The 21,709-nt window shown below is 31.5% G+C and overlaps 1 protein-coding gene across 1 annotated transcript; it reads left to right on the top strand.

Moving 5' to 3' along the window:
• The first annotated feature begins 12 nt into the window (after positions 1-12).
• Positions 13-14,271, top strand: LOC111049570 (peptidoglycan-recognition protein LB). Its single transcript, XM_022335679.2, has 4 exons — positions 13-258; positions 6,723-6,930; positions 8,680-8,798; positions 11,339-14,271. Exons 1-4 carry the CDS (start codon positions 129-131, stop codon positions 11,530-11,532), a joined length of 651 nt encoding a protein of 216 aa, XP_022191371.2. The 5' UTR covers positions 13-128; the 3' UTR covers positions 11,533-14,271.
• The last annotated feature ends 7,438 nt before the right edge of the window (positions 14,272-21,709 follow it).

Below are 21,709 nucleotides of genomic sequence, written 5' to 3'. Positions count from 1 at the left end.
GAGTTGGAGTAGAAATTTGACAAGGATGTAACACTACCAAATTGGTGAGAAATTATTGTTCTCGTCCACAGAGCATGCGCAAAAGAATGTTCAGTCCGTATCTGGAGTAAGACATTAGATAGTATTGGATGGTGACAAGCTGTGGACAGACTGAACTTGTATCAGAAATGATAACGCGCGCACTATTAGCCTGTTTTGTACTTCAAGCAGCCAATTTATCGGGATCAGAGCAAATTGGTGCTAAAATAATCACTGCAGGTGAGTAATTATTGAGTAAGAAACAATTGCATATATTACAAGTAACCAACTAAAAGACAGAGTCAAGAATGTCATCAGAACACAAATAATTATCAAACACTAGTGGGAGAAGAAATAAGACAGCGAACTAATGTAACAAGATAAATGATCAATTATTAAAATAATTTTATATCAATTTTGAAACACAGTGAACCAATTCTCCACATGATAAATCATCAATTATTAGAAGAAAATATATAAATTTTTAAATACAAGTTGGAGAAAGAATAAGAAGTGAACTAATGTAACAAGATAAATTATCAATTACAGTCGAACCTCTGTATAACGAAGTCGATTATCCCGAGAAAAAATTCGCTGCAGAGAGGTATTCGTTATTGAGAGGTTTTCTGTCAAGAAAACTGCCACGATCTTACGGAACTTGTAATATCATATCACGGCGTTAAATAAATGAATATGTTAAATAAAACATATCATCGCGAATGTATGTAGGATACCTCTATATTAAAACAGAAATTTGAAAATTCAGGCTGTTTTGAAATAAAAAACATGTTTTTTTGAATATTTATAGAATGTAATAAGTAAGTAAACTCACCAATTTATTCCCAGAAAGCTTGATTTGTACTATTAGTGGTGTTTAATCAATGTACATACTCAGTACAGTAGCAATATTTTTCAACTTCATTCATCAAATTTATTTCACTATACTTATTACACTACTATAAGATTGAACACAACATACTGTTATTTTGTCAATAACTTCAATATAAATACTATAATAACTCAATTTTCCTATTTTTAATGGTTAAATTGAAAAGTGAGTAATTTTCAGTTGAATTTTGCATTTGAATAAAACATCAATAAACGACTCACATCTATTCAAACAGTCGAACAGGTTGTCTGGTACACTATTTTACAGTTTTAATCCTTGCCTGATATTTTTGAAAGCTTCTATAGAAATTCTTGATCTGATAGATTCTTTTCCTCCGGTTCATCACAGCCATCATCATCATAGTCAGTTCTAAGAATTGAAATGTGTGACAAAAGTAAAAATGGGAAAGTGTAGTCGTTCACCTGCCTGGTCTACGAATGACAAGTCCTTGAAATTCTATTTCCAGTAACTTGCATTCAATTTCCGACAAGTGTTTCAACCTCTATTGACTGTCTACCACCCTAACTTCTTCCTACCTGAATTGCCATTATTTTCAGTCTATTGATCTTTCTGCTGAAAATAAACAATTTCTTGAAAATGACCGTCTTCTTCCTATACACACTACATTTTGTATGTTGAAGTGAAGAGAAAACTTTGTTGTTGAGAGGTCTGAAATTCGTTAAATAGAGGCAAATAAGCAGCCAAAACTCTAAAATGTCAATGGACAAGGTAAAAATTCTTTGTGTAGAGGATTTCGTTAAGTGGAGGTTCGTTATAGAGAGGTTCGACTGTATTAAAATAATGTAATATACATTTTGAAACACAGAGAACCAATTTCACATGATAAACCATCACTTATTAGGAGAATATAATATCAATTTTTAGACACTAGTGGGAGGAGAGATAAGATAGTGATCTAATGAAACAAGATAGATTATTATCAATTATTAAAAAAATGTAACATCAATTTTTAAACACAGTAAACCAATTCCACATGATAAATAATCAATTTTTAGAAGAGCATAATATCTATATCTCAAACACTAGTGGGAGATGGAATAAGACAGTGAACCAATTTCACATAATAAATGATTAATTAATGAAGTATCAATTTTGATGACTATCAATAAGCTATTGAGATTTCACAGTATAAATTTACCAAAAATTGGTACACTCACATAAATATTACTTCCTTTGCATTGATAATATTTCTCAGACGGCTTTCGTTTTCAAACACTAGCCTACTGGAGAAGTAATAACTTAGTAAACCAATGTAACATGATCAATTATCAATTACAAAAATGTAATATAAATTTTGTTGACTATTGATACGCTATTAATTAAGATTTCATAGCATTAATTAACCAAGATTCTCGAAGACTATGAACAGAGTAAACTTTAAAAAAATATGGAGTGGCAAACCTACACTATTTTCTATTCCATGACAATATTTTTCTCACACGGTTTTCAGAACAAAGCTGCTTGTTCTAAATTTTGAAAAACCTTTCATGATTTGATAGTGGGCTCCACGTTATAATGGCAGTGTTTGATTGCCAATGGTATTGCTATAGTGCGGTCCACGTTATAATGACAGTATTTGATCAACAAAACAGATAGCATAGCACTATCCTTTTCTAGCTCCACAACGTTGCCAAGCCAGTTTTTAACAATGTAGAAATGTAATTAATCAAGGCAGACAAACGGCAACGCTGTTCTTCTATCTTTATCCACTGTCATTATAGCGTGGACCTCACTATGTTGGAAAAATGTTTAAATAATAACCGCAACAATTCAATACTTGAAATTTTGGTATATAATTTTTCGTTTCAAGATTTTAAAACAGCCGTAAATAATAAAAGTTGCGAAATCCATTAATCAGTTAAAGGCGGAATTTCCTAGCTGCAAGAAAAACGCTATTTTACGTTGTGATATTCATTATATATTCAACATACAGGACTGGGTATAGTCGTTTTCCTATGGTGAGGTCCACCTCATGACAGTGAGGGAAGATAGGAAAACAGCGTTGCCGATTCTCTGCCTTGCCACTGCATTCTATAGAGGATACCGTAGCTGTTCAAGGAAATATATTCTTCAATGTTTAAATTGTTTAACTCATTTCATGAATTATGAAGATTCGATGCTTAAACAAATAGCATTCAGAAGTTAAATATTGGAATATTGATATCATTGAAAGTCACCGTTACTTGAGGTTAGTTTTCAAACAACTTTTTTAATATTAAAACTGAATTAATTGTATCGAAACCGGTTAGCGCGCATTACTTATTCCTTCTCCATCAACAGAATGAGTCAACATCTTCAATTACAACTGAGATACAACAGTTGCTCAAAGATTAAACTTTAGCCAAATAACTAGAAAGACAACTGGACAACTCGGCTGAACCAGTTTGCAATAATATAACCCAACATTCTGAAAAAACAAATACAAAATGTTCCTATCATATATGATAATCAATAGCAATCAATCCTACCTGAATCAGAATCGGATCAGGAACAATATTTCTTCAATATTAGACAAAGAAAACACAAATCAATGAATGAAAAATATAATCATTTACCATAAACTATGAACATTGAACAATGAAGTCAAACTTTATAAACAAAAACCGAAAGTAACGAAATGCCTGCTGGGATTGTATGTTTGAATGGCAGGTTACCTTGGAGATGACCCACAAATTTTATAATTGCAGATTGCTCGATTAGAGTGTAAATAATTTTCAACTTCTTTGATATTGGGCTCAAGTTTGACCCACAGAGAAGGATTGTTCTCTGTGTTTGAAGGATCCTGTTCTCTGTGTTTGACCGCAGATTAAAAATACAAGCTGATATAGTGAGGTCCACGTTATAATGGCAGAGGATAAAGATAGAAGAATAGCGATGCCGATTCTCTGCATTAATTAATTATATTTCTACATTGTCAAAAACATAATTATTGGTATCGTTGTGGACCTAGAAAAGGATAGTACCACCGGCTTTGTCGAATTATAGACAAGGTGACAAGGATAGCAAAAACAAAGTTGATTAAATACTGTCATTATAATGTGGACCTCACTATATAGGCCTAATTATATTTCCTGAACTATAGTGAGGTCAACGTCAAAATGACAGTGTTTGATAAGCAATGGTATTGCTATCCTTGTCTATCATTAAGCAAAGCGAATATATTGAGGTCCACGTTATAATGGCAGTGGAGAAAGATAGGAAAACAACGTTGCCGATCTGCCGGTCTTGTCAATGCCTTCTATAGACGGTAGCTGATACAGGTTTATTGATGTAATATTAACTGTTCATTCTTGTTTAAAATAATCAATTATATTTTATCAAGCAATAGATTGTATCTTTCAATAAATTAATAACGAATTTTCATAATTAAGATGGAAAAATTTGTTTATTAATTATTAATTCTGCATTGGAATATTTTGTTAATTATAATAAATTCTCCATTTTTAAAAGACGATCTGGCAACATAGCAAAGCGATAAAGAGATAGCGCTATCCACTTTGTTGAATAATAGACAAAGATAGCAACACCATTGCAAATCACACACTGCCATTATAATGTGGACCTCACTATATTTCTTTCTTGCTTTGCTCTGTTGCCAGATCGTCTTTTAACAATGCAGAATTAATAATAAAATAACAGAATATTTCATCTTAATTATGAAAATTCATTATTAAATTATTGAAAAATATAATTACTTTCCTAATAAAATATAATTGATTATTTTAAACAAGAATGAACAGTTAATATTACATCAATAAACCTGTATCGGCTACCGTCTATAGAAGGCATTGACAAGACCGGCAGATCGGCAACGTTGTTTTCCTATCTTTCTCCACCGCCATTTTAACTTTGAAGTGGATGACGTGACAAACGTGGACCTCACCTCACTCGCCCTGCACCCATCCATCATCCACTATTAATACATGGATACAACGGTTGACATACCCCTGATTTTCAAGTAGTTAATAATAGTATGAATTAACATACATCTATATTCATAAATACTTTATTTATTCACATTTTGAGGTAATAGGTTATCTTATTATTACAATTGAATAATAATATGAAAATGGAATAAGCCATATTGAATAGAAAATACTTTTTAATGTTTACACTTTGAATGGAGAATAAGAATAACTCAATTAGTATATTTAATCAAGATCAATATTATCTTGCCAGGTAACCACATATGTAGGGATATCACACTTATTGTTGGCTCTAATATTATGTCGCATTGGGACTGTAAAATAAAATTTATTTTATTAGTCTTAATAGTCAACTTACTTAACCTAACTCTGTTTTAGTGAGAAGTGAGGGCATTTTTGTTCCCATGTGATCACAATAGATTGAATCTTTATATTATTTATTATTAAATAATATTAATAATATATTTATTATTAAATAATATTAATAATATATTTATTATTAAATCTAATAATAAATTTTATTATTAGGTACCGGTATCAAAAGTTGGTAAAAATGGCCTTACTCACAATGGAAGGTGCAAGAGTTTGTGTCAGAATAGATAACAAGTTAAGTAAAGAATTTAGAGTGAATAGAGGCGTAAGGCAGGGTGATGCACTCTCGGCAGTTATCTTTAACCTGGCACTTGATGTTATTCTTAAAGCATTGCAGACAAGCGGCAGTATTGTAACTAAGTCCAAGCAAGCATATGCGTACGCAGATGATGTGGTGCTTATATCAAGAAGCAAAGCTGGTGTGGTTGACATGCTTCAAACTCTAAAAAATGAAGGTAAGAAGTTGGGTCTTGAGACTAATATAGAAAAATCTAAATATCTTATGATGTCAGCAAACGAGAGAAGAAGACATGTTGGTGATCTGGAATGTGGGGGAGGAGTTTGGCTTCAAAATGTGAGGCAGTTCAAGTACTTGGGTTCGCTTCTCAATAGTGAGAACAAGGTACGAGCGGACGTGGAAAGCAGGATTTTAGCTGCAAACAAGGCGTACTTTGTCCACATGAAACTAATGAAGTCAAAGCTCTTATCACGCATGTCTAAGCTGCGGCTCTACAAAACACTGATCAGACCAGTGGCCACCTATGGTGCTGAGACGTGGACGCTGACTAGTAGAGAAGAGCAAGCATTGCGTGTTTTTGAGAGAAAAATTGTTAGGCGTATCATGGGACCAGTCAGGACAGAATATGGGTGGCGTATCAGAAATAATGAAGAGATTGCCAATTCCATGGGACCAGAAGATATTGTACGAGTTATAAAGGCGCAACGGTTGAGATGGTTGGGGCATGTCCAGAGAATGGAGCACTGCAGACTACCGCATAAGTTGTTGAAAAGTAAAATGATTGGTACGCGTAGAAGGCCCAGGAGGAGATGGCTGGAGGATGTGAGTGCCGATTTGCGTGTTTTGGGCATCAGAGGATGGGAGAATGTGGCGGAGAGGAGAGACGATTGGAGGCGAATTGTGAAGGAGGCCAAGGTCCACATCGGACTGTAGCGCCAATGAAAGTAAAGTAAGTAAGTATTACCGGTATCAAGTGTTCTCCTTGGACAAGAACATTGATAAAATAAGTAGTGTAGTAAAACTTGAAAGTTTGACAGAAAATTTAAGGAAGGTTGAATAAAATAAATTCTGTACAGTATTTATAATACCTACAAGACTAACATAACCTTACTAATATAAAGAGGATTGAGGAGAAAATTGAAACTAGTAAGGAGAAAAACTAATAATAACTTATGCAATACAAATATGAAAAATCATAGACCTCCATTTCTTCATTAATATAGTTTTATCAATGCTAATATCTCATTGTTTTTTTCAGAAATCTGCCCTATTGTCCTATCTCGTGGATTCTGGGGAGCCAATCCCCCTAAACAACAGCACAAATTGGATCTTCCCGTTCCTGAAGTCATAATTCACCATACATATATTCCAAAAGCGGCCAACACTACACAGGAATGTATTGCAGATATGAAAAGTATCCAACACTATCATCAGGTTACTAAAGGATGGGACGATATCGGTTACAAGTGAGTAGGCCCAATAAATTACAGAGATAAATTTTAATTTTAAGATGCAGTCTGAACAATTTTCATTTACTTGCTGAGGGTGATGTCCACATAAACTCCAGACTTGTGCATGGGTGATGGGATGAGTGGACCTACAGCTTTCGGTGGATTCTGAACCACCGGGATAGCGAGATGATACTTTTCAACTCTGCTGAGTCTTATTTTGCGGCTCCTTAAGTGATCACCCATCCATCGGGAGTATCAGGGACCAGCGTCGGATCTAGGGGGGTGCAATTGTACCGGGCGCTGGGTTTTGAGAGGCGCAAAATGTTGATTTTACATTTAGCCAAAACATTAATTCATATAACATAACTTCAAACAGCTAAAATGGAATTGAGCTCTAATGTGTGGCGTGCGTGGCGAGCATGACAGTGCTCTCCAGTAGAGCTGCCACCACCAGGTTTTTTGGGTCCTGGGCCTGCTACTTTTATAGGATAATATTATTAAATAAATACGCAAATTCACCAAAACAATCTCACTCTATTGAAAAAAATCCCATAACAAACATCTATACTCTCTCTCTCTAAACATATCCACTCCTCAATCACATTACTAAAAACTACATCTCACTATCTCAAGCACAACCTTCCTCTAGCGCGTCTCGGAACGTTCTCCCTCTAATTTCGCCTCTACGCGGTCATCACTCTCTCAGCTCACCAGTTCAAAAGTCCAATTTGGTGGCCTGAGTGATGACTCCGCTATTCTAATAATTAATATCCTATGAGAGCGGGGAATTGTTACAAATGTAAGTCTCTATATTGACAAACTTTTCAAAAATAAACTGGTCTAATTTTGATGCAGCTCCAGCAATGGGAATGATTCAATGATGTCAACTCTCTTTAATTTATTCATAACGGCGGATTTAATTTCTAATTTCATGGCGGATATCAACAAATTTTTTTAACTAAATTCAGCATGCCAAGATCTCTCCCAAGATACGCCTAAGGTTGACGGTTTTGAGTGTTTCCTAATTTTTCAAGTATGGCCCTGGAAAAAACTTAAGTGGAGAATATAGGACTGAATACAGATGATTGTGATGGAAGGATTTCCATCATCTTATTTCTCATTAGTTGATTTGTTTCTCAGTTTCTTCAATAACGAATAGTCCAAAAACGTTCAAAGTTAGGTTAGCTACGGACCTGAGAGAGCGTTTTATGAACATTTTCAAGAATAATTACAATTAAGTTATTTTGTTTATTGAATACTTCATCTCAGTTCTTTCAAAAGCTAGTTAACTTAGCTAGTTTATAATTATTTGCAGCATAGTTTGAGCTAATAACATGGAGGAAATTGTTTTGAGAATACTGTAGTCTACTCCAGAAATACAACCGAAATAGACTACAGCCGTCATAGATAGAAGCAGTCTGTGATATCATAACCTGTGGACAACATTGACTTTTATCAAAATTTTTGAAGGGAAATAGTACAGGCTCAGCCTAGTTTTCCTTCAATGTCCATAATTATATTATGATTATGATTGTAGATACAGTTTTTTGCGTTTCCTGAGCGTTCTTCCAGCTTTCTGAGGAATTTTTTTCACGGGCTCAGCTAATACTAATGGAAATATCAATAATGGTTGGAAAATATTTTAGATTCACTATCTAAATCCATTATTTTTTTTAGTTTCAAGAAAATATATTATTTATTTACTTATTGAGTTGAATGATTGTGATAAGTGTTGATTAGGCCTATAGTCTCAACATTTTTCAGTTTTGTGATATGTGGCGATGCCAATATATATGAAGGGAGAGGCTGGTATAATATTGGAGCACATGCAACCAAACACAATTCACGCAGTATTGGTATAGCCTTCATCGGGGATTATACAGGTAAGTTCATATTCTATTTATTCTATTATAGGCCTACACAATTTGATCCAATTCAATTTATATATACATCCTAAACATCTGATTATCAGACAGAGGATCAGTCAAAAAAGTGCAACCTTGGGAAGGTTCTCAACACATATTACAATCATAATGATAGAATACTGTATTAAGGCCTATATAATAGTCAGACAAAACTCTTTTTTTTGCGGTACAGAACACTATTTCAGAAGAAATTGAAATTCAAATTTATTTCCACAAAGTAGGTACAAACATTTAACTATAAAACACAATTGCAATTCACCACAATCAATTCAAATAAATAACATCCTTACTAAAAAATAATAAATTGAAAAATAATAGCATTAATACAAATAGAAATAAAAATAAAAATCTCAGTACCCTTTTTGAATTATTTACCCTATTTGGTGATTAAATAATTCAAAAAGGGCACTGAGATTTTTATTTCTATTTTTATTACAAGTCGCCCTATACAGGAAAGAGTTAAATAAGATAGCATTAATACTTCCATTCCTAACTAGTAAGAGTTATAATGCACAATCAAACTGAATGGATTGAGGATTATCATTACATTATTATTCAACACTTCAAATAGCATAAGCTTGGTGGAAATCTACTGGCATAAGTGAGAACTTGTCCGCCAGTAGGAGTAGCGCCCCAATACTAAGAGAGGAGAAAATGAATAAAGAATAAAAATAAAATAAATGCTGCACTCGAGTATATAAACATATAGATTATTTTACGCGTTACCTCATTTCAGAATAAAAACAGCACAGGTTTCTATTGTTATTCATGTGAGTTTGGACAACATTATCTGGTTGAATAACACCAGAATCGATTTTTAATAAAACTACAATAGTGATAACTATTTCTGGATAATATTGCATGTTCTCCAAAGTAGAGCAACTAACAGAATTCTCCAGTTGTTATAGAATTTAAATTATAAAATTACATAATACTATCGTTATAGATTGATAGATAGAATAACTCACTGAAATATATGTTTCTGGCCAAAACTCAAGTGGCCATTTCAATAATTACCGTCACTTCAACTGAGTTGTGGTCGATGTTGTAGAAACGTTCCATGATGAAATAAAAACACATAGATGTTGTCAGTTTTCTACACTTTATTTCATCAATAATTACCGTATTATTGTTTGTACTTTTAATAGTTTTTGAGCTAATACTCAAATGTATTGCATAATAATAAATATGGCAGTGAATTCTACACTTAGTTTTATTATGTGCCAAGTTTTATAATATTGATGAATGGAAAATAGTTGGGAAAAGGTAATAAATAATAATAAATAATTATATAATTATAATAGAAATTATAATTATAAATAGAAATTATAATAAATAAGTACTACAGTATCCAACATTGTTGTATTTTATTTGTTTCTCTGTGAAATCCCATTATATTCTATTTCTCATTATTATCTTATGAGAGTAACTAAAAACTATATACGGTACTGGAATACTTTTTCATATGCTTACCACATACATAAGAGTGGAAATACAATATTTATTTTTCGTTCTTATGATGGAAAAACAATATGGAGAAAAAAAATTCCTGCTAAGAATATCCAATTGATAAGTGAAAATATATTGTGATAGAGCTGTGCTGCATTAATAATATTATAATAGCCTACCTATGATAATAGAACTGCACAGCATGAATGTAGTATGATGGAATTTGATTCATCATTACAGAGATATATTAATTCAATGTCTTGTAAAACTATTAATTAGTCGGACAACATATTAATCTGTCAATTTCACCTGATCATAATAATTATGTGCTAATAAGATTGTCAAATCATATGTAAAAAAATTCAGCTTATTATATATACATTTTCTGAGGGGGCGACTTTTCTGGACCACAATTCTATTGAAATACACAAGATTTTTTTCAATAACGGGCAGGAGCTTTCAAAGTGTTTACATGACACTGACGGTGCTGATGTCAAGTTTTATTTGGAGATTAATTCAACCAGTTTCAAGTTCATATCTTCAATGTTATTGATATTTCAAAAAAATGTGCACAATCCAGTTCATTTCATGGAATATCCCAGAAATTACTGTAATATCTCAATATGTTATAAAATGACCAAATCTTATGTAAAATATGATTTGGTGTTCAATGCAACTGGTTTCAAGTTTATTATTCAAGATATATTATTTATGATATTCCAAAAGATGTGCACAATACATTAAATTTTAGGGAATATCCCAGAAATTACTGTAACAATATTTCAATAAATATTGGTTGATCATTTTTTGTTGGCCCAAACAAATAAGATTCTAGCCTACATCAACTCTATGGATCCATGAAAGAAAAATATTTTGCCATGGATCCATCGATATTACACTAATAAGTTCTAAAAATTAAACAATCCATTGAGGAACCTTTTATTAAATCAAATCAAAGCTTATTCATTAACAAAATAATTAGAACTTTTATGTTTGAGGAGATGGAGATAAAATAAATCTAATAACATTTGCAATCTTTTACATTTCAGAAGTATTACCATCAACCGAGATGTTGGACCTAGCAAAACAGTTGGTAGTCTGTGGAATTGAGAAAAATTTTATAGATAAGGATTACGTACTCTATGGGCATAGAGATGTTGGCCAGACTGAGTGTCCCGGAAACAGCCTTTATGGAGAAATTTGTACCTGGCCTCATCATTACATAAAACAATTATCCAACTGATCATCCGACGAAAGCCGTGAAGAGTATTAGAATAGTTTATAAAATTCCATTACATTAAAACTTTAAAAAAATCATTGACTATTTGTGCAACAAGATAGTAGAAACATTATTACCAAAAACAAGGTAGAATAATGTGACCGTATATGCTGAGTTTCGAATGCTTGCTCCAGCTCTGAGCAAAATATGTTTACATCATTCAACTAATAGTAAATATGACCAATGCTTGTAACTGTTATGGGTAAAATATAAAAATAATATATCATATAGGCTAGAGTTCACTGAATTTAAATGTCAGTTAATTCTTAGCATAAAATAAAGCATGACCAGAAGAAGCATGCTCAACAGGTGGAGATGGGTAGATAAATAGCTGCTTTTATTAGAAAATTACTGTAGGCCAAGGTTCACTGCATTAAAATGCAGCAATTTCCGTTTATTTTTATCAAAACGATTCTACCCATTGAAAAAAACTAATATCAAATTTATTATGACGATGTGGAACTTTATGAAAATCAACGACAATCTGATGATATTCTAAACCAGTGGTCGCCAAACAGTCGATCGCGAGCTATCGGTAGCTCGTGGGGTGGTTTTTGGTAGCTCACAGAAATGCTTGTGTTGTCAATCATGCATTGAGAAACATGGCTACAAAATTTTGCATTTCTCACAGATATAACTGAGAAGTTGAATGATTTAAATTTGCAGTTTCAAGGAAAGATAAGGACATCGGTGGAATGATTTGAACTGTAAAATCGTTTTCCAAGGAGCTTGAGATGTGGGAAAAGAATGTCGTCCAGTTTGAATATAAACACTTTTCCAGTCTGAAGAAAATCAATGACGAGAAAAATCCTTCACAGCACCTCAGCAATAACCAAGAATACGTTACAATTCAGACTTCAGACAACAGTTTGATCAACGATTTCAAGATTTTAAAAGCATATCGAATATGGTACAATTCGTCAACTCTCCTTTTGTAGAGATCGATGCAGAAGATTTTGCAGCTTGTGTTGTAAAACATTTTGGTGGAGATCAGGCTTCAGTTGAAATGGAATTTGTGGATTTTTAAAATGATCTTGTCTCTCAGATCACTTTCTACAACTGGAAATATTTGGCACCAAGTCCCCAAAGAAAAATATCCAATTATTATTCAAGTTGCATTGAGGTTGAAAGCTATGCTCAGCTCTACCTACTTGTGTAAATAATCTTTTTCAAGTATGAAATTCATAAAAAATCGATATGGGGACATGTTTTGGACAACTGCATCAGAATGGCGGCTACAACGTCAAGAAAATACTTGATCGCCAAAAAGAGTTCCACTGCTCTCATTGAAATGTACATTTCAACTTTTGTTATACTTTTTGCTATGAGATGAGTAGATTTCAACACTAGAAGTGTATCTTTATAGGCGATAAAAGATACTTTCTTTATTCTAATATTCGTTTATAGCTCACTAGAAGATTTATAAATGCTATTCTAGCTCACAGGCTCATAAGTTTGGCGACCACTGTTCTAAACTATATAAGCTAGAAGCTTGGCTGCATGTCATCTGACAAAGCAACACTATGTACATTTTCAACGCTCTTGTTGTCGACTCCCAGTAGGCTACTTTTTCCGTAATACTATACACTTATTCACAATAAATTGATATTAATATTAAAATATTAACCGTACCTGATACATAATAGTACAATCGAAAAGGGAAGCCAGACACCCGGGATCCAGCCATGCAGAGTACCAGACTGTTAAGTACCTGCTCTAATGATGAGGAGATGAAGCGTGCCTACTGACTTGAAAATAATTCCAAATTCTAAAGGAATTATAACAGGCTATTTAAAATGCAAAATGAGCTGTTATCAGAAAATTGACTGCTCGACAGTTGGAAGTTCACTGTATTAAAAGGCAGCTATGTCAGTTAATTCTTTGTATATAAAAGGCAGCTATGTCAGTTAATTACTTGTATATAAAAGGGAAGCCTGACACCCGGGATCCAGCGTGCCTACTGACTTAAGAATAATACCGAATTCTAAAGGAATTATAACAGGCTATTTAAAATGCAAAATGAGCTGTTATCAGAAAATTGACTGCTCGACAGTTGGAAGTTCACTGTATTAAAAGGCAGCTATGTCAGTTAATTCTTTGTATATAAATGTATATAGTTTTAGTTTTGTATAGTTATTGTATATAGTTATTCTTTAGCATAAAATAAATCATCTACAGGTGCGATATAGGTAGATGAATAGCTGTTTTTATGAATAGAATTTTTTAGCCCACTACTGTGGGCTATAGGCACATCTTCCAAGCTGAGTTCGGATCCTGTTAAGAGCAGACCATAGTTGTTTATTTATGGTATAAATAAAGCAATTTTTGTGCAGCATTAACTTGTTGATATAATATCATCAGAGAGTAATATAATAGTCTATCAATGTAGACTCCCCCCACCCCCCAAGAAACCATTCCGGAGCTGCAGCTGGGTGCTGTGAAGTTTTGCAAATTGATCTTTAGTAAAACTAAGGTATGGAATTGAAAAAGAATTGATCTGATGATATTCTGGACTTTACAATCTAGAAGCTTGGCCTCATGCCCACTGAATATTTTAATAATTCCGAATATTATTACTTTTAAATAGTTACTAAATTACTATAAATATACATTTTTAATAATTCCAAATTCTAAAGGAATTACAGCAGGCTATTTAAAATGCAAAATGAGCCGTTATCAGGAGATTGACTGCTCCACAGGTGGGTAGATGAACAAAGCATGGAATAAAACATTTTTCAAAAAAACCTGCGTATTTATATATATTTTTCAAGTTATACTAATGTACGGCATCTCTGTTATATTAAATAAATTATTGACTTTTGGGGAAAAATGTTTTGAACTGATGAATTATATGTTTTTTTTATAAATTGAATACCGAATTCTTCTTTAAAGCCCAGATATCCATACTTACTTAGTGAGCCAAAAAGCACTAATTCAACACGGAATTATTATTTATAGTGTAATTGCTACAAAATTGAATTTGTATTAATTTTTTCAAATATACTACCGTATTATCCTTGTTTCCGTTAGGGCTACTCTTCAATATAAATATAAATAAAAATCCAAGTACCCTTTTTAAAATTATTTAGTCACAAGATGTATCGGCTATAATGATGACTTCTTGACTTCGGCAAGACTTCATATAGCCGCAACATGTCACTAAACAATTTTAAAAAGGGTACTTGGATTTCTATTTTTATTTATATACTACTGTATATATTTATTAAAATTCTATAATGATTGTTGTTTAATACACCGTTATGGAAGGAATGATGAAAATAACAATACTCATATTTATAATAAAAATTTTGGTAGCCGAAAATTTTTAATCTTTGACCCCTTGTAGCCTACCTATGATTTAATTGTTAGACTATTGTTGCGTAGCCACAAAGATCAGTGAAAAAATGTTTGATAGAAACGATTCACTGTTTAGGACACTACTTTTCAATGAATAGAGACACCAAATAATTTAAGTACACCAATACTTGTCGTTCCTCCAGGTTTTTACTACAAGTATCATTCACAAAGTTTTCAAATTTTAAAAGTTATGCAGAGAAATAATGATCATATTGTTTCAGTGTTTAATAAAAGTTTATTTAGTTATTTACATATTGTAAAGCATAAAGTTTGTAGCTTGGAAAGCAAACACTCAGCTACAATGAACTGTCAAATGAAAAATCATTCTATTCTATTCTGTGGGTAGTGACATTTTTCTTGATTTATTAATCTTACTTATTTGTTAAAATTTAAGAAATCAGGGCTACTTATTTTGACGTGACAACGTCTTATAAATTGGTTTGCCGGGAGACACTTCAAGAAACTGCGTTACGTTCCCACGTTATGCGCTCACAATGAGAGCGAGTGAGAGCGTTCGTTTCGGTTTTTATTCATAAAATAGAATTATAGTACCCTTTTTTAAAAACAATAATTCGAATTGTACCGTATTCTTAATCTATTAATGTATATGTATTATTTTCAAAAAAGAGTACTATATTCTATCTTATTTATTTGATATACGTACATGAAGGCTCACAGACAATACCATGAAGAGTTTTTTTTTCATGCTAGTGATAAGAGAACCGTCATATTATTTAAATAAAAATTTAAAATAGTGAAACATCTCCCAATACTGTAAGTCAAAACATTTTATAAAATGTGAAATCAACCTTGTAAAATGTAAAAAAAAACATACAAAAATTTGAAACAATCTCCTGGGCCCTGTTGTATGAGGAAATACAAGCTATTATTTTAGCTTAGGAAATGTCCTATTCTAATAACCAGCTAATATTTTTAGTTTGAATTTCTCATGCAATAGGCTATCAAAATGATAAAGAGAGGAAAAATAAGGTAACTTTTTGCTATTCCTCTCCCAAATTTAGATAAAACATAGTCCGAAATAGGGCTGTTTGCACAGTCAAAGCTCAAACTGAATTTAATCATCTGGTGGCTTAAACTCAAAATGAAACACATTATAACAAACGAGACTTGATACGGATTTAATCCAGTTTAAAATAAAATTCAGTTCAAACTGGCACAGTGCAAACGGCCCTAAGTCTTGTAGTTCTTCAATTTACAAAATTTTCAGTCCTCAAGTATTCATAGTTGAATCTTACTCAAACTATAATTCTTATTCTTGGAGAATGAGATTAATAATAAATTACATCAAATTGTATTATTGTATAGGCCCCTGAAAATATGAATATTCAAAATTTTAATAAAGTGTATTAATCTGGAAAATGTGGAAATGACTGGGAGCAAAGCGATCTGAACCCGTTTATTATTGCCAAGTGCGTTGAGATTTCGGCTGTCTGGTGTGGTCAGTAGAATCTGAGCTTAGAATAGTCATGGGAAGTGGGAGGGTGACCTACAATATGTTCTGCATCTGTATGTAGCAAAGGGGAGATATTGCTCCTATCAGAAACCGTCTTCACTGTCAGTGCGCTCTTTTGGGATTACACACTTTCCATATTTTTCGTGTAAGTAAACTTCATCATTTCCAATTCACATAAGTTTTTATTCGATAAAAATGTATACAATAAACATTAGTAGAACTATAAATTAATTAGATTTTGTTAACAGGAATATAACTGGGAATTTAAATAGAATTATACAGGAATGGATTGACAGGAACATCTACTTTAAATTAATCTAATGAATAAGAGTTTGAGATACATTCGTGTATGTCTAAATTTTAGGATGTTGAGGATATGATTTAATATTTTTGCTTTTGTTTTGTATTCTTTCTTTTCTTTATTACTATTGTGACTTTATTTTGTATCATGTAATTACAATTGATTCACACCTGCACTCAGGATCTCCTTTGCAGGTTGTTATTGAACTTTATTGTTGATATAATTATTATAATAGCCTACATGACTAGTCCCAAGAAAAATCTTCAAAACGAATTTCAGATACTGTTGTCGGTGAGATGTTGTGATATCTATCCATAATCAAAACACTGGGATATTTTCAGAAATATCACTAACTTATTGTAAAATTACATACATGTTTCAATGGAGTCATCTTTGAAAATTCAAAACTTTTGTTTTGAAAAAAAAATCAAAAAGTTTTGAATTTTCACACTGAAGATGACACTATTGGTGTTGCACTAACATGTATGCAATTTTACAATAAATTGTCAGAAATATCACTAATTTATTTTTAAATCACATAGCCTACATTTTCAACAAAAAGTTTTGAATTTTCACACTGAAGATAACACTATTGGTATTGAAACATGTATGTTATTTTACCATAAATTAGTGATATTTTTGACAACACCCCAGTGTTTTCATTCAACTATTTACCTACTGGAAAAATACAGTTTCCCAACCAATTTAATCACAACATAGCTTTGTTACTATAAAAACACTATCCATAAGGTTTTATCATAGTATAGAACAAATTATTATTATTATTTTTCAAGTGGTTCTTTATTTATCCTAAATGGATATTTTGATTGTTTTCAATTAATTATAACATGTTTAATTAGATCAAAATAATAGGCTGATTATAATAGATTAATTGTGTAGCTACGACTCAAAACATATTAAATCATTTGAAAATATTGACCATTTACGTCCTTATTGATGTAGAGATGATGTTGAAGTTTTTAATATATACACAGTAATGCATTTGTTATTATATGAATTTCCAGCTGTTATTTATATGATTTTATAGCTCTAATTAGAGTTGTTTTCACCGGTACGTATTATTTATTCATTTATTTATCTAGTAATGTACAATTATTACACTTTTATTAGAAGGCACAACAGGTTCATGCCCAAACATGTCCCTATTTAAATGTAGACTAACTTACAGTCCATTTATCATAAATTTTGAAGCTAGAACCCATTCAACTTGATTTTGCCAATATAATATAACTATCAGAGGCCCTGAAAATTGTACTGAATTGAAATGTATTGTTTGTTTGAATTGTAATAAAATAATAAATGTAGATAATATTAATTTTTACTCTCTTTTTAATTAGGCATCAGTGGATCTAGAAGAATTATCTGGCCTTATCCAGATTACACATTTAATATGAATAAATGTCAAATTTTGACACCAACAACAAATTCAAACGTAGAAAAATTGAGAATCCTAAACTAGTTCATACAGGTCCAAAGCTATAATATGGGCATCGCTTTTAAAAAGAATCCCTGTCCTAATCATTGAAATTTTTACTGCAAGTATTACATTTTTTTGTGAAATTTGGTATCTGGAAGATAAGCAAACATTGTTTTTCATATTTTTAACTTGAATATGGTAGTCATTTTCAACAGACAACAGTGATAGATTTATCAACATTCACTCACGCATATAAATAGACCTCCTTTAGAGTTTTCATGTCAAAAGTTTTTTCCAGGGACTTTAAGAAATTCAATTTGAAATCTAGAAAATAAGATCTATCAATTTGCATGAAAATCATAACAAATTCCTTTGTTATTATTTAATATAATTCTGCAAAAAGTCATGGCAACGTTTTTGCATGTCAATAAATAACTCAGTAGTAGGAATTATATGTTATTTTATGGAGTAACATATTAAACTATCACTGAGTCTTAGCAGTGAATTAATTGTCATAAGAATTTAACCACCTCTTCCTTGCAATGGTATCTATTGGAGTAGGCATAGCCTATATACAATCCGCAACATATTGAAAATAATGACTTTAATAGAATATTTCAATATTAATTATTATTCACTAATACTTGAGAATTATAGATCACGACACAAACAATAAACTCAACTTCCAATAACAATCATTATCTAATATAAGGATAGATTTATCATATAACAATAATTATTTTTGTTTAAAAACCCCTGCATTCTCAGTTTCTTATCATACTTAATTTTTAGTTTATTAAACTTTATTTTGACTTTGTATGAAAATAGATATGATTATCATGTTGGGAACATTATATGATTTTATTAACTAATTAGAATTATTTTCATATAAGTTTTGACGCTCAAATTTCAAATTAGCCATGAAATAATTCCAAAATTGACAAGTTTATTTCTAAAAAAAATTGTAATGTGATAAATTGGTTCGAAATGAAGTATATGAGTCTCTTTTCTTGGAATTGATTGAATTTTATTGTTAAAAAAGAACTTTTAAATTTGGTTGATGATAAACTATATAATTCACAAGCAATATATTTATTTTAATATAAAGAATCTACTGGAAAAATATGAATGTGTACCTTGATCAACCTGATTTCAAATATAAATATTAAATAATATTTTTGCACGATGTCAGGAATAGCGTAGAAGAGTGTAAATCACATGATATTACTCATAACCCAGTGAATCAGACTTTAGAAGCTTGAAATATAAAAAAATTGGCATCTCCTACCTGAAATGATTCAAATACACACGTGGGGAAGACAATATATCTTGGCCTCTCATGTGTGTAATTTTATTCCAGAAATACGACTAATCATTCATTTAAAGTAAGTACTTATTGGAGAGTTTGATAGATCGAAAAGACTTGGCGCGCTCTGAAATGAGTCAGTAAATTTCAATGGCAACACTACAATTCTTAACTCTCAACACTCTAGAATCCAGATCAACTATTTGGAGCGGGCTAGTAACCTCTTTCAGGAATACAATTGATTTTAAAATGAATCTTCTAATGCCATCCATATATTTATCTATTAATACTATACCTATCAATTTATTATTTACATAACATTAATTTACTTACTACCTATCAACTAACTTACTGTGAATCGAATTGTCAATTGGAATTTTTCAAAAATATTTGTTCCAGTTAACAATTTTATTGTACCACAATAATATTCTCATGAAAACCACAAGTTTAATAATAATAAATTTATATAATCCCAAGTCCTGAAACAGTTATAATCATTTTTAATAAAAATGTTCTGGAACCATTACTTCTTATTATATTATATTTATTATACAATATCAATATCTACTTACGCTATTGTTACTCTATGCTAATATATTGTAATTTCAGAAATACAACTAATCCATTCATAAAACCAAACCAATCATTAGTTTCATGAAACTATTACGGTACTAAACTAAACTATTACATGTTTCGTTTACAATTTTCAATTTTTGCAACTTCAATCTTCAAGGACTTCAACTTCATTACTCCTTTGTCTTTGTGCCATGATGTATTTTTAATTGTTAATTTGCAATTTTTAAAATAAATGCCCAATTATGCTAGTTTTTTAATGCTTGCATTTGTTACCGTTGAAATAGTGAAAGTAGAAGTAAAATTGTTATTGATGATTGACTTTATTATATCGTTATCATGGTGAGATTCAAGAACAGATATATCACAGTTGAAGTGGACCCAGTAAAGCTGCCTAAGAATTACTAAATCATTCACTTATCAATGATTGATGATTTCACATTTAATAGCACCCATAAACTGTAATGCTAATTTTATTATACTTATCATGCAAATTAACTTTAACTTTGAAACTAATTCAAAGTAATTAAATTACTGTAACTGAATAACATTCCATATATTTTTTTATTGGAAATCAACAGATAAATCTGAATAGAACTGATGACTAGGCACGCAGAAAATCGTCAATCATATTATTCAGGATTTTTATTATTATCTGACGTGAAAACATGAGACACCGCTATGGAATTTGGTTCACAATCTTGAAAATATCGTTGCTCAAGAAAACGTTTATTATTAGCATTCTGTGTTTTCCATCAGCCTTTTTTCAGTTGTCATCAAAGACGAAGTTTCTAAGTAAACATCAGCGTGGAGAGTTCGAGTTTTTTCTAAGACGCTATAAATTAGAGTACGGTATGTCTCCTCGTGGAAGTTGGGCACATTTCAAGTGCCAAAATAAATTGAAATGCAATTATTTCAGACTCTCATCACTGTGCATTCACTGCTAAGGTTTTCATCTTAGATTTTTGATTCAATAATCAGTTTCTCCAGTTTTCTGCTTGAAAATCAATCAAGTAATTTTTAGATAGATAGATAGATAGAATTTATTTTTCACTTCAAAGAACAATACAAAATAAGATAAAATTAAATACAATATCATTCGTCAACAATCAATACCATAGTTCATAATAATCCGAAAATTCTCAGGCATAGCCGAAGCCATCAGCCGGAGTTGATAGTTATTTAATCTATATCTCATCCTTATCTTCTACTAGTTTTTGTCAAAGTTCTCAGAGTAGGCTACAGAGTGAACGGGCTACACAATGTCATGCGATAGCACTCAATAAACTTTATAAGGCAACTGGGAAGTTAGCACTAAATATCAGTCACTCATAGCACAGTAGTCCGTCTATGCTTGGAATCTTATCATTTTCAGTTCATTTGAGAAACCTGAATCATTATTATAGGCCTAGAGATGAACTACACATTGATACAAAGTAAATTATTCTTACTTATTAATCGAACATACAAATAATTCTTCATGAAATGAAGTGATACAATGATAATTTGAACTCATGTGAACAATAAATAATCATCTTCAATAATAAACCGATGAACTCAATCATACATGTCCAGAGCTATATGTACAGTTTTCGGTTTGGGAACAATATTTACAATGACATATTTATTTTCTATTATCCACAAGTATTATTATAGTACAGCTATTTTTAGAAATTAAATTCATCCACAAGG

Source organism: Nilaparvata lugens, chromosome X, assembly GCF_014356525.2.
Source record: "Nilaparvata lugens isolate BPH chromosome X, ASM1435652v1, whole genome shotgun sequence".
Lineage (NCBI taxonomy): Eukaryota > Metazoa > Arthropoda > Insecta > Hemiptera > Delphacidae > Nilaparvata > Nilaparvata lugens.
This window is presented reverse-complemented; position numbering and strand designations above follow the sequence as displayed.